Source organism: Callorhinus ursinus, unplaced genomic scaffold, assembly GCF_003265705.2.
Source record: "Callorhinus ursinus isolate GAN/ISIS: 27379988/994484 unplaced genomic scaffold, GSC_fseal_2.0 scaffold77, whole genome shotgun sequence".
Lineage (NCBI taxonomy): Eukaryota > Metazoa > Chordata > Mammalia > Carnivora > Otariidae > Callorhinus > Callorhinus ursinus.
Window position 1 is genome coordinate 4871972 of NW_027397139.1, and position 13049 is coordinate 4885020.

The 13049-nt window shown below is 60.6% G+C and overlaps 2 protein-coding genes across 3 annotated transcripts; both read right to left on the reverse strand.

Annotated features, from left to right (window-relative positions):
- Positions 1 to 271: 271 nt before the first annotated feature.
- TPGS1 (tubulin polyglutamylase complex subunit 1) lies at positions 272 to 7149 on the reverse strand. Its single transcript, XM_025861462.2, has 2 exons — positions 6783 to 7149; positions 272 to 1090 (listed from the first exon to the last, which is right to left on the reverse strand). Exons 1-2 carry the CDS (start codon positions 7118 to 7120, stop codon positions 553 to 555), a joined length of 876 nt encoding a protein of 291 aa, XP_025717247.1. The 5' UTR covers positions 7121 to 7149; the 3' UTR covers positions 272 to 552.
- A 1086-nt stretch (positions 7150 to 8235) lies between these two features.
- On the reverse strand, positions 8236 to 12856 carry MADCAM1 (mucosal vascular addressin cell adhesion molecule 1). 2 transcript variants are annotated; one of them, XM_025861366.2, is made up of 5 exons: positions 12488 to 12856; positions 11979 to 12251; positions 11257 to 11553; positions 9251 to 9625; positions 8236 to 8597 (listed from the first exon to the last, which is right to left on the reverse strand). In XM_025861366.2, exons 1-5 carry the CDS (start codon positions 12546 to 12548, stop codon positions 8488 to 8490), a joined length of 1116 nt encoding a protein of 371 aa, XP_025717151.1. In that variant the 5' UTR covers positions 12549 to 12856; the 3' UTR covers positions 8236 to 8487. The 2 variants fall into 2 exon arrangements, with proteins under 2 accessions (XP_025717151.1, XP_025717150.1); XM_025861365.2 differs by having other exon boundaries at positions 11257 to 11583.
- Between the last annotated feature and the right edge of the window lie 193 nt (positions 12857 to 13049).

The window sequence follows — 13049 nt, forward strand, 5'->3', positions numbered from 1 at the left end:
GGACGGGGTGGGGGAGCAGACACGGGACGGGGTGGGGGAGCAGACACGGGACGGGGTGGGGAGCAGACACGGGACGGGGTGGGGGAGCAGACACGGGACGGGGTGGGGGAGCAGACACGGACGGGGTGGGGGAGCAGACACGGACGGGGTGGGGGAGCAGACACGGGACGGGGGGGGGGAGGAGACACGGGGAGGGGGGGGGGGGGGGGGTAGGGGAGCAGACGGGGGAGGGGGGGGGGGAGGGGGTAGGGGAGCAGACACACACTCCAGGTCAGCCTGGAGAACAGACTTTATTACTCCGAGGAGAGAGGGCCCTTTGCGGGGGTGCGGGGAGGGTGTGCCCACTTCCTGGGACCCCTGGCTTCCCCTCTAAAGGGACTGGGGCATGATTCCAGGTCGGAAGGTGGGTGTGGGGAGGACCCCCCTGCATGCAGGGACTGTCCAGTCCTGGTCCCAGACCCGTGTTCTGCCCAGGAGCAGGTGGCTACCACCCCCAGCTGTGTAGGTGGAGGAGGGGCAGGCAAGGTGTGTGGGGGACGGGGGTGGGGACGCTCAGGCCACCGGCTTGACCTTGGCGATGAAGAGAGCAGCAGCCTTCTCCAGGAACTCCTCCCGGGTCATCGGGGAGCTGGGCCGCCGAGCCACCAGGGCGCGGTCCATGGCCAGTGCCAGGCTGTCGGGGCCCAGGCGTGAGCCAGCCTCCAGGTAGCGGGCGGGCACAGCACCTCCATCGCTGGCCTGCAGGGCCCCCTCCAGGGTGTCCAGCACCGCCTGGCCCACGCGTCGGTCGGCCACAGCCAGGGCGGGGTCCTCCAGCAGCTGGTAGAGGGCGCTGGCCCGTGCCACGAACTCCAGCAGCACGAAGCAGGTGAGCATGCCGGCGCGGAACACGTCCAGCGGCACGGCCTCGTGGTCCCGGCACTGGATCTTGTGCAGCAGCGGCGCCACGACCTCCTCAGGGGCTTCCCCGTCCCGGCAGATGCGTTTGAGAAGCTCACTGTAGGTGCGCCCGTCCAGCCCCGGCTTCTTCTTGCGCCCACTGGCGCTCAGGCACTCATAGGCCACGCTGACGTTGTTGTTGAAGGCCGTCCTGTAGGAGGACGGGAGCGTTGAGCCATATGGGCAGAGCCTCGCACAGCCCACGGCCCCCTCGCCCGTCCGCCAGCCCCGGGGCCTTTGCACAGGCTGTGTCCTTTGCCTGGAGTGCCCTTCCCCCAGGTCTCCCCATGGCTCCTCCAGCTCCTCCCAGTCTTTGCTCAAGTGTCACCTTTTCAATGCCACCCCCACCCCCGCCTCCTCTTTTTCTTCACGGCAGTTACCGCCATTTTAGTGTAAGATGTCCTCAGGATGAAGTTTCATGTCCTTCAGAACGTCAGCCCAGGAGCACACATCAGGGAGTTTATGTACAGCCCCCAGTGCCTAGAACATGGCCTGCACACAGCAGGTGCTCTATAAACATCTGCTGAGTTGGCCAGTGGGCATTGCCCCACGGGGCTCTCCCACTGCCCCCCAACCATGCCACTCACACTTATGGGGTGGTCACTCCTGGCATTTAATGTGCATTAACTCATTTCACACTGGCCGGGAGTCAGCAAACCACACCCATGGGTCATATCCGGCCCACTGCCTGGTTTGTAAATAAAGTTTTATTGGCACACGGTCTTATCCGGCACTGACATGCCGCTCAGGGTTGCTTTCCTGCTGCAAAGGCAGAGCCGAATGGTTGCAACAGGGATTGACCCACAAAACCAAAAATACGACCTGTTCTTCTATGGGAAAGTCTGCCTTCCTTGCTATCTGCTATGAGGCACGCATGATTCTTTGCCCAAGAAGAGCCCGAGGCTCTACTACATGGCCTGGCTGTGCTGTGAGCTTCACGAGCAGATTTGGGGAGCATGGTGGTTAAGTGTGGGCTGCAGGGTGAGCCTGGGTGGCTGGTAGCCCAGCACTAGCACGGCTGGTGGCCCTTTAGCATTTCCACCATGACCAATAGGTAGTGAGGCTCGTTGGGGGCTCACGGTCGGGCCAAGGGTCCCAGAGAGGAGGGGGTGAGCCAATCCTTTCTGGGAGCTCGGCTCCACGGTGAAGGCAGGCCCACGTGGCTCCATTCACCTCCTGTGTGACCTGGGCACACTGTCTCACCTTTCCGTGGGCCAGCAAGCAGTTGAGCCTGGTACACGCGGGCTAGCACACTGCAAATGTCCAGTCTGTGTGGGGCTTATGGATGCATGTGCTGACCCAGCGAGCTCTGTGCATCAGAGGAGGAAACCGTGGCCCAGAGATATAAGAACAGTAGCCTGCGGGTGTCTCCCTCCCAGCTGGGACTCAGCTCTCAGTCCGTCTGGCTATAAACCCCTTTTTCTTCTCATTCGTTGGGCCCTTGCAATGTGCTGGGACTGGTGGTCAGTGAGACCAGAGCTGGGCAGCTCCTCGGGCGCTCCCTCCTGCTATCTCCCCCGTCACCTGCAGTATCTGGCTGATGCCTCAAACCAACTCTCTGCAGGAACTCTGAACGTTAATTCCCTTCACCAGGAAGCGGGGAGGTCTGCTGTGAACACACGCGGCGGTCACTAGTGCTCTGTCAACTACCCATCCTGCGTAACAAATCACCCCAAACCCAGCGGCCTAAGATGGCAGCAGACGTTGATAGACCACCGAGGCAGTGGCTCAGGGTCTGCCCATCCTCTGAAGGCGCGGATGCCTGGGCCTCCATCCCAAGCCCATGGTGTCTCCAGAGCCCTCCCCACACAACGGCTGTGCCCCAGGATGGGACACAGAGGCCACCGCCCACCATGCCGCCATTCCCGATGGGGGTGCAGGCCGGCCCCATCTGATGTGGGAGGTGAGGACTGGGGGGCCTCCTGAAGGCTGGCCACCCCTCTGAAGTGAGGATGAGCCACAGGACTTGGTTCCGCCAAGAGATGGGCGTGGAAGCCACACGTGGTCCACTTCCGAGGCAAGTTGTGAGAGCTACAGTGAGTCCCTGGGATCCACTCCCCATTGCCATGCTTGGGTAAACTCCCAGCGCGTGTGTGAGTGCAGCCCCCTCGGCCTCTGCCTCGTGCTTCGGGAAGCAGTCCTTTGTGTTGGGGCCACCGAGGTCTCAGAGCTGTTACTGCCACGTGACACAGCTTGTCCTGATACAAACATGGTCCACGATTCATCCAACTCTGGACCACGATGCCTCTTCTCCAGCAACCTGGTCTGCCCTCCAGGTGAGCGAATTCCCTCCTCTCTAGAGGCTGGGGCCTGGCGGGCAAGACCCCCGTGCCGTTTGGTTCCCATGTTCACCGAGCGCCTTCTGGGAGCATAGCTCTGTCCCTGGACCCCACCTGGACCTACGCTTGAGTTCTGATCACTGGAGAGCGAGGGTCCCCATCCCTGCCTCTCAGGGTTCTCGTGAGCCAAGTACTTAAGACAGGGCCTGGCATGTGGAGGGGTCCCTCCTGCACTCAGCGTTAGCTGTGACCAGGGCGGGACTCAGTGGGCTGCTGTTTGTCTTACACTCCTGGCCTCACGGGGCAGGAAGACACACAGAGGAGTAATCACAGCCCTACAAGATCGGAGCTGACAGGAAAGACGCTGAGGAAGGTGACATCCAACCTCTAGGCTGCTGGCCGCGGGTCTGCAGCTCCCAGGGACCCGCACACAGTTCCCAGCGGCCACCAGGGAGCACCTGCTCTGTCCACGGGATCGCCGGGCTCTGGGACTTGGCTTCCCTGTTTGTGACGCGGGGACTGGGCACGGAGGGCTCCACCATATCAGCTCCTACCCAGAGCACTAGAGTGAGCATTTGCTTAAATAATACCTATGTGAGAGTGTATAGAATATTTCTGGAGACATGGAAACATTTCACTTCAGACCAGGGGTTCTCCATGGGGGTGACTCTTGGTGAGATCTGGGGGCACTTTTGGGTGTTATCACTTGGGGGGCAGGTGGGGGCCAAGGAGGCTGCTCAACACCCTACAGTGCCCAGGAGGGCCTGGCCCAGACTGAGCTGAGGAACCTGGACTTGGGGATGCCCTTTCGAAGGTTTTCCCAGCTCAGGGGGGCCTGCAGGAAGGGCACTCTGGCTGTTACTACTAGCATTGTGGCAGCTCAGAGGCCTTGGGGGTGAGGGGGCCACACTGTCCAGATCGGACTCTGTATCCACCCCTTAGTGACCATGCAGCCCTCAGCAAGTCCCACAGACATGGTTTTTGTGCCCTTGGGGCCTTGAGGCTGGCAGGGTCGATTGCACCTGCGGCCACCATCTCCAGTCCCTCCCGGAGACCAACACTTGTGATCCGCACAAAACAGAGAAAAGGAATTGTGGATGACTTCTCCCCAAATCTTTCATGCTGATGAGGCCCTCAAGAACAGCTCCAAGGTGGCCCAGTCAGCCACTCCACGTCAGACGGGACACCTGCTTTCCACACTGGCACTTGCCTGGCCTGGCTTCCGCTTTTGGCCCCTCAGGCTAGGTCCAGGGGCTCCTGACGGGGACTCTGTCTTTTGAGCTAGCCACTGGCTCCGTCTCTGGGGAGAGCAGGTGGCGCCCGCCACTCCCCTATTCACTCCACTCTCTGTGCCCCTCCAGCTCCAAAGTGCCTCCAACCCACGGCTCCAACACCCCTGCAGTGCAGTGAGCCGAGTCCCCCCCAAGATGCATGTCTATCTGGAACCTGTGAGGGTGACCTTATTTGGAAATAGGGTCTTTGCAGATGTAATTTGTTCAGGATCTGGAGATGTGATGAGGTAGCCCTAAATCCAAGAGTCCTTAGAAGAGAAAGAAGAAGACACAGAGACACAGAGGAGGACACAGGCAGGCACTGGAGTGATGTGGCCGCACGCCGAGGGACATCTGGAGACCCCAGGAGCTGGGAGAGGCAGGAGGGACCCAACCCTGGAGCCCCCGGAGGGAGGGCAGCCTTGTGACAGCTTGATTTCAGACTTTCAGCCTCCAGAACTGTGAGAGAATAAATTTCTCTCCCCCCCCACCTTTTTAAAGATTTTTAAGTAATTTCTACACACAACGTGGGGCTTGAACTTACAACCCTGAGATCAAGAGTCGCACCCTCTACCAACCCAGTCAGCCAGGTGCCCCACATTTCTGTTGTTTTAAGCCACCAAGCTCGTGATAATTGGTTACAGCTGCCACAGGCCATAATTACAGCCCTAAATCCAAGAGACACTTGTCAGCCCTCATCTATGGGCCATTGGATACAGGACTGCGGCAGCCCACAGGGTGCCTCTGTGTGGATTAGGAAGAAACTGCAAAAAGCCCTCATAGACATATCTCCATTTGTGACTGTCTATAGGTGAGTGGCTCGTGCAGTGCTTGGCCTGAACAACGGTACATGGCGGCCCAGCCACTGACGACTTTTCCCCTTTGGAAGATGTTCCATGATGCCATTCTCTTCTAGTTCCCTCCTTCATGTCTGGTTGGCCTGATCATGCTTTTTTGTGGGTTCTCTGAGGCTGGGGCTCCTCAGGGCTGGGTCCCGGGCTTTTCTCGGTTCTCCTGAGGCCTTCACAACCCCTCCTGGCTGACAACTTCCTGTCCCACTTGCAGAGCCACCTGTCCACCCTCCAACTGCAAGGTTCTCCCAGCCGCCCGACTTAAGAGTCCCCAAGCAACCCTGGACACTTCCCCCAAATCAGCGACCCCCCATCTCAGTGGACAGCCCCATGGACGACCTAGGACTGTCTCTGCATACTTCTTTCCCACCCTTGCCCCTGCGAACCCAGCAGCTCGACCTTCAGCGCACATGGATGCTCTGCTCAGATTCCCACCCTCCACACCCCTTCCCATACCTGAGATCCCGCCCCAGCTTCCCAGTGCTGTCCTTACGGCCTGTGCTGTGACTCTCTTGGGAGGGCTGCCGAAAGGTGGGCAGGTGCTGGAAGCACAGGGGGGAATCCCCTGGTGATCAGGCTGGAATGTTCCCTTACTTGGTTTCCTCTCCCTTCCTGGGTTCTCTGGGAGCACTCCCTTATAACATTACCCACACACGAACGCTTGCCTCAGGTTCTGCTTCCAGGGACCCCTCCCCACCAGCCAAGGCCCAGCCTACCCACATCCAGTCATGACCTCACCTGGCTGATGTTGCATTCAGAACGCTCCTCGATCCATCTGATGTGGACCATTCATTCAGTACATATTCCTCAATCACCTTTCGTGGGCTCAGAACTGTGGGGGGGGGGGGGGGGGCAGGCGCCATCCCCACCCTCCCGCCGTGCTTCAGCCGCGGGAAGGCTGAGGAGCCTGTGGGTCCCACACGGCAGCTTTATGGCCTCCAGGCCAGTGCACCTGCCCGCCTCGGGCCCGCAGCCCCTTTCCCTGTGCGTGAAGCAGGCCTCTTTCTGGACACCCCTCCTGCCCGCTGGGCGCTGCCTCCGGGGGTACGGGCCTCGGGTGACTGAGTTGTTCTCAGCCCTGTAAATATCCCCTTTCTGGCTTAATGGATGGGGTTGCAACGCCGCCAGTAACAAGGTATTTAAAGAAAAACCTAGTTTGGAAGGACCTGGCTCGGAGGACTAGCTCTGTGACTTTGGGTCCTCTCTGGGCCCCGTGGCTTTTAAAAGTGGGGTGGGCTGCAAGGGGAAACTCAGCACCTGCAGAAAGGCATCACAAAAGACAGAGCTGGCCAGAAGTACAGGGACCCCCCCGCGGTCCGGGTCTACCCCGCGCCAGGAGGCGTGCGGACTACAGCGCCCAGCATGCCCGCGGGCAGCACGCTGGGGCTCCAGGTCCGCAGCGGCCCCGCCCCGCCCCGGCCCGGCCCGGCCCGGCCCCGCACCTCTGGGAGTGGTGAGCCAGGCGAAGGTGCCACAGAGCGCGGCCCAGGCGCTGCTGCTGCAGCAGGAGCTGGCCTGGGGGCTCCCCGGCGCCGCCGTTTGCAGGCGAGCGCAGGCCCATGTTCTCGAAGTAGTGCGCCAGGAAGGCGATCGGCTCCTCGGGCCGCGCCTCCAGCACCTTCAGCAGGGCCGCGCGCAGCATCTCCGTCACGCCGACCTGCCGCAGGAAGTCCTCCTCACTCTCGGCCGTTGCTGCTGCTCGGGACGCCGCCGGCCGGCTGCTGTCGGCAAAACTGGCCGCCGGAGCCACGGCCGGCCGCCGCTTCTCCACTGCCGCCATCTTCGTTGAGGGCAACGGGACCGGAAGCGCCGCCGTATTCCACAGTGCGCTGGCGCCTCGGGGCGGCCATCTTGGTTAAGGGCAGAGGGCGCCCGGATTCCGCTGGAGACTCTGACACATAACTAGACCGGGCTACCCCCCCCCCCCCCCCCCCCCCCCCCCCCCCGCAGGCTCTAACTGGCATTCTTCCTCCTGTTCCTCTTTGCGTGTGCTGGTTAGCTTTCCAAGTTTAGTCCCGGAACCTGAATTTTGCCAGACTCCAAAATGGCTCTCTAGGAAGGGCATGGTGTTTGGCCGGAAGCCGATGGTGATGGACGAGTCCCTCATTAGCATGGTCCCCTAGCAACCAGGCTCCTCGGTTAGCTGGGGAGCCAGGCGGCGCATGCGCGGGGATCGTTCCAGCTCCGGGACTGAGCGCCGACCCTGCCCAGCCTTCTGATTTTCCTCGAGCCTTTGTGCCCAGTCTGGCCTTCAGCCCCGTGCAGTCTCCGTCTGAGTTCGTGGATCACCCCGTGGGGAGAGGGCTCCTCTGCCCCGCCAGCCACCCGCCAGGCTGAGTGAGGGGTGTGCTGTGGGTTGTCACGGCTCGCCGAACGAGTGGACCACCGAGGTCCCCGCTCCCCGTGCCATGCTGTTACCTTTCCTCACCGCCAGAGGGCTCTCTCACACCACGGCCTCTGCAGTTCTGAACTCTCCCCCAGCGCCCCAGTGCCCGCCGCGGAATCCCCAGCTTTCCTCTGCCGATCTGGTTCCAGACTCCTCCTCACCTCTCCCCCACCCCACCGACTTAGCTCTCAAGCCACCCCAAGAGAGAGAAACTTTCCTTGAACAAGCCACTTCTTCTGTGTCTTTTGTCCACCCCCCCAACTTTCCCCACTTCTTTTGAGGACTTGTAGTTATTCCTTAGCTGTACCCCCATCCGGGGAAAGGTACAAGCTGTGTTCTCCCCACCCCAGGCAGAACCCACGCTCCCTGTTGCTCCTTTTCCCCCAGCCCTGGCCAAGTAGGGGTTGGGGGTCCTGTCCATCCTCATCTCTTGGGGGAGTCTCCCAGTGCAGAGGGTAGCTGGAGCGGTGTGGAAGATTCCAGCATCCTTGTAACACCGCAGAAGCCACTGAGGTCAGACCAGATGCTCTTTATTCTCCAGCTCTGAACCATTGCGGGGGGGGGGTCCTCAGGGGCTCCACTGAGGGGAAACTCAGATGCTGGCCATCAGGATAAGGGGCTAATGGTCAGCTCTCAACCATGTAGGTCCAGAACCCTGCAATTGTCCTCTGGTTGCAACTGTGTGGAAGGAAAGGCAGGCCAGTCCCCCTCAATCCGTCCAGGTGGGGCAGGGGGCCCAGAGGAGCTGATGGGCTTGGTTGTCACTGGGCGGGCCTGCAGCGTTTCCACAGGCGATAGGTGAGGAACACCAAGAAGAGCAGCCCCAGCACCAAGCTGCCCGTCCACAGAGCTGGGGGTGTTGTCTGGGAGCCTGGAGAAGGAAGCATCAGGAGTCCTGAGCACCTCTTTGCAGGTGTGGGGGAGAAGCTCAGCAGAATCTGCTAGGGGCTTCCACATTTACTGAGTTCCCTGAGATTTTGCAAAAGACTTCATGGTTTAGAGTGTCTTTTGAAGTGTACAAAAACTGCTGAAATATCCAAAGGACTTCTGGAGGGGATCTTTTGAAAGGTACATAGGACCTTATGGTTGGAAGTGAGTTGGCTGCCCACCATGCCTGTTTGAAATATGGCTCGTCCAAATGCAACGTGCTGTTAGTGTAATTACACACCACATTTTGAAGACTTAGTTAAAAAAAAAAGGAAAGAATGTAAAATGTTTCATTTATATTTCTAAATATGGCTACTGGAAAATTTGAAATTACCTAAGTGGCTCTATTCTATTTCTATCCTACAGACTGTTGTGGGCTGTACAGGTTAGAGTTTACAGAGTGCTCTGAAATCTAGAGTTTCTGAAATTAGCAGTCCTCACAGTGCCAAGTAACTGGAATCTTCCACCATTAGGGAAGCCCACTGGACAACTGGGAAGACTGAAGCTGGGCAGGCCCATCCCTTGTCTGAGGTCTTGATGCCAGGCTTCCCTCCCTCTGAGGCTCCCCCGGACCCCTCCCCAGCCCACAGAACTCACAGATTTCCGGGACCAGGTACAGGCTGGCCATCTGTCCCCCTGGGTCCAGGCGACACCGAAACCAGCCTTCAAGGCTGCAGCCGGCCCGGGGCACGCTCAGCCAAGCCTGGGCCCCAGCCTCCCACCTCTGGTAAGCTTCTAGACCCCCGGGGGCCTGGGTCCAGCCCACTGCCACACCAGGGCCACAGACAGCCTCACAAAGTAGGTCCAGACCCCCTGCTGCTGGTGACTGGCGGATCTCAGGGTGGCAGAGCCTGGTGGAACTGTTCCCGGGTGGGGGTCCTGGATTCTCGGAGCTGTGGGTGGAGCTCAGCTCTGGGGTGGCCTCGGCGGAGGTCGTGACAGGGGGCTCCGGGGAGGTCAGCCTGTGCAGGACTGGAAAACAGGGTGATGGTTTTTCTCCTGCCCCAGCCTCCCTCTTCTGCCTGTCTCTCCGTTTAGACCACAGGGTTGGACCAGAACCGCTGAAGCCCCATCCTGGGCCACTTGGGCAGATCGAAGGGTATCCCAATGGGTAGGAGCAGGGTCAGGGTCTGTCTTGGTCCCCTCCCCACTCTGAGTGAGCTTCTGAACGTCTGCATCTCAGGTTCCTCAACTGTATAGGGGGTGAGAGCCTTCCATCCTGGGGGTTGCCATGGAGAGTGATCAGAGTGCAGGGTTGGTGAGTCCCGGATTTTATAAATTACAGGACTGGGAAGTGGAGAGAGGGGAAGGTGCTCCCTGGTGAAGGGAAGGGGTGCTCCATTCGTTGTGGTACAGATGGGGAGACAGGATCCAGGAGGGGATTTATACATCCGACCATGAAATGTCTTTCAAATCCAGTGGCCTCTCTGGCCTCCCACCGCACCCTACCTGCCCCCCCTTCCAGTCCCCTGGGAGCTCCCTTGCTCCATCCCCACCCCTGATGACCCCAAGTGCATTAACATGAGTTTCAGGGTGCCCTGCTGGAGAAGGAATTTGTGCTTCTTTAGTGAGAGGTTGCTGGGGGCTTCATGATGTGGACAGTGCCTGTCCCACATTAGACATGTTTGTTAAATTAATAATGTCTGACACAAACCGAGCACCTACTGTGTCCTCAGCCCCAAGTTAAATGTTTTCATTTGTTCATTCAGCAAGTCGTTATTGTGCACCTACTCTGTGCTGGGCACCGTGGTTTCATCCATCCATGCAGAATGTATGTGTTGAATACCTACTATGCGCCGGGCACTGTTTTAGCCACTGGGGACATAGCCACAAACAAGACATATTCCTTTCTCAGTGAAGCCAACAGTAGGGGATACAGACAATGGGACAAATGAGCAGAAAACGCAGGATGCCATATATTGATAAAAGGTGTCAAAAAACATACAATAGGAGAAAGGGCTCGTGTGTGTGTGTGCATATGTGTGTGTGTACATATCCATGTGTAAGAGGTAGTAAGGATACTTTGACCCTTTAGACAGGTCAGGAGAAGGCTCATGGGAAGGTGAGTGAGGGAGCAATGGAGAGAGCTGGAGGAAGAGCATTCCCAGTGGAGGTGGAGCATATGTAAAGGTCCTGGGGTAGCACCATGCCTGGCCTGTCGCAGGAGCAGCTGGGAGGCTCATGCGGCCGGAGCAGAGTGATGGGGGGAGAGGGAGGAGGTGAGGGCAGGTGGTTCATGGCGCTGTGGACATGGGAGGAGTTGGGTTTGTACCCGGAGGGAGGTAGAAACCTTGGAGGACTGTGGGCAAAGCAGCACAGGATCTCAGGGGTCCGGCCCAGGGCAGGTGCTCAGTTAACCTGCTGAATGGGCGAATGCACTTATGAGGGGTATCACGCTGGAGGCATTCGGGATTCCCTCGCTGTGGCTGCCGGCTGCCGGCTGCCGTGGGTATTGTGACCGATCCAGACTGGGACACAGGGAGGCAGGATTCCAGAAGAGCCGCTGGGCCCCACTCCTCAAGGCTCATAGGAGCTGGGCGGGGGGACTTTACCTACTTCCTGGGGGCACTGAGTGCAGGCTGGCCAGAACCCCGAAGACTCACCTGGAATGGCCCGCTGTTGGGTCAGGTTCTGGCCGGGTAGTTTCATGGTTGCCCGGCAGTGGAGGGTGAGTGGGGTGGGGGTCTTCTCCAGTGGGGGCAGCAGCCAGCGCTCTGTTACCCGAAGCAGTTGGTCCTCGCCCTGCTGGGGCTCCTCCTCCACATCCCAGCCCAGGGCCTGCACCCCCTCCAGTTCCTGGTCCCCCAGGAGCAGGGACAAGGAGAGGGCCTCGGGGCTGGCAGGTGTGATGTTATGGGCGGTGCAGGCCACTTCTCGGTCCTGCTTGGCCACCAGGGCTACTGGGGAGACAGTCAGCTGGTCTGGGAATGCTGTGGACAGAGGGTGTGAGCCGGGCGGGCCGAGTCCATAGGGTCAGTACTGGGCCCTGAGGAGGGGGCTTGGGGTGGGGCCAAGGGGTGAGTGGGGACTGCTGGTGCGTGGGGTCAGGGGAAGACCCAGCAGCCACGGCTTGTGTGCCTAGAATGTCAAGTACTGGAGACAGGTCCAGAGCAGAAAGCGTGGGGGTCAGGTGGGGGAGGGGGAGTGATGAGGGGAAGAAATGGATTGCAGAGTGACTTAGGTGGAGCTGATACAGCCTTTGAGCTGGGGGGCAGGGTGGGCCATCTGGGAAGGCTCCAGGAAAAGGTGGTATTGGTACGGAGGTAAGGCAAGGTTGCTGGGTGCCCGGAAGGTGCACAGGCGGCGGGGAAGGGTGGGAGCTCACCGAACACCAGGAGCTGCACGGTCCGCTGGAAGGTGAGAGTCCCGCAGGAGCCCACGCACACGCGGGTGCCGGCCGCGGACAGGGACGCATTGCGCACGTAAAGGACACTGCTGCCCGCGTCCGACCGCACGGCGCCCAGGCTCGTGTCCAGGCCCCGCCACTGCACCGAGGGGGTCCTGTGGTCAGCGCAGGCCAGCCGGCAGGTGAGCTGCTGCGACCCGCCCAAGGACACTGCCACCACGGGGTCTGGGGGCTCCAACTCCAAGGGCCCACCTGCGGGCAGACAGCGCTCTCAGCCCCGCCCCCAGCCGCGGGTCCCCGCCCCACACCCCCCAGCCTGAGCTTTCTCCCTACTGCCCTTCGCCCGGCCTCCTCCGAGACCCCCCACCGTAGGGTCCTCCGCGCCTTCCCCGAGCCACCGCACCGCCCTGCTGCGAGCCTTCCCTCGGTCCCAGCCCTCCCCTCTCTTCTAAACTCACTGCCCTAACGGAGCCCCCTCCCTTGCTCACCCTGGCCTCGCTGGAGGAGCCCCAGGAAGACGGGAAACAGGAGGGCGAGACCCTGCTCCATGCTCGGTCCCGGCTCTGTCCTCCGTTCTCCCGGGACGCGCCTTAAATAGCGGTGCCCCCGCCTCTTTCCCGCCGCCCCGTCCCCCAGCTGCTCCCCGGGGCTTTCCCGAGGGGGTTTCCCGCCCTGACCCTCGACCCTGGAGGCGACAGAGAGGCAGGGCCTGGGGGCCAGGGTTGGCGGAGACCCCGCAGCCAAGGTCAGAACAGACGGGGCGGGAAGGTGTGAGCGGACTCCACTTTGAGGGTTGGGAAGATTGGAAGATGGAGGCCGCAGAGGGGTGGCGGTCCGAGTCAACCGAATGGAAATCGGAGCCACCCTCAGCCGCCCCGACGGCCGTGCGGCCTCAGCCTCCACTGCCCGGAGCGGCTGAGCGGGGGCGACGGAGAGCCGCCTTCTTCTCGCGCGGAAGTGCGGAGCTGGGTGGGGCGGGGCAGGTTCTCCTCGGGTGGGGCCCCCTGCGGGTGAGGGTCTCTGGGGTGGGGGGGTCACCTGGAGGTGGGG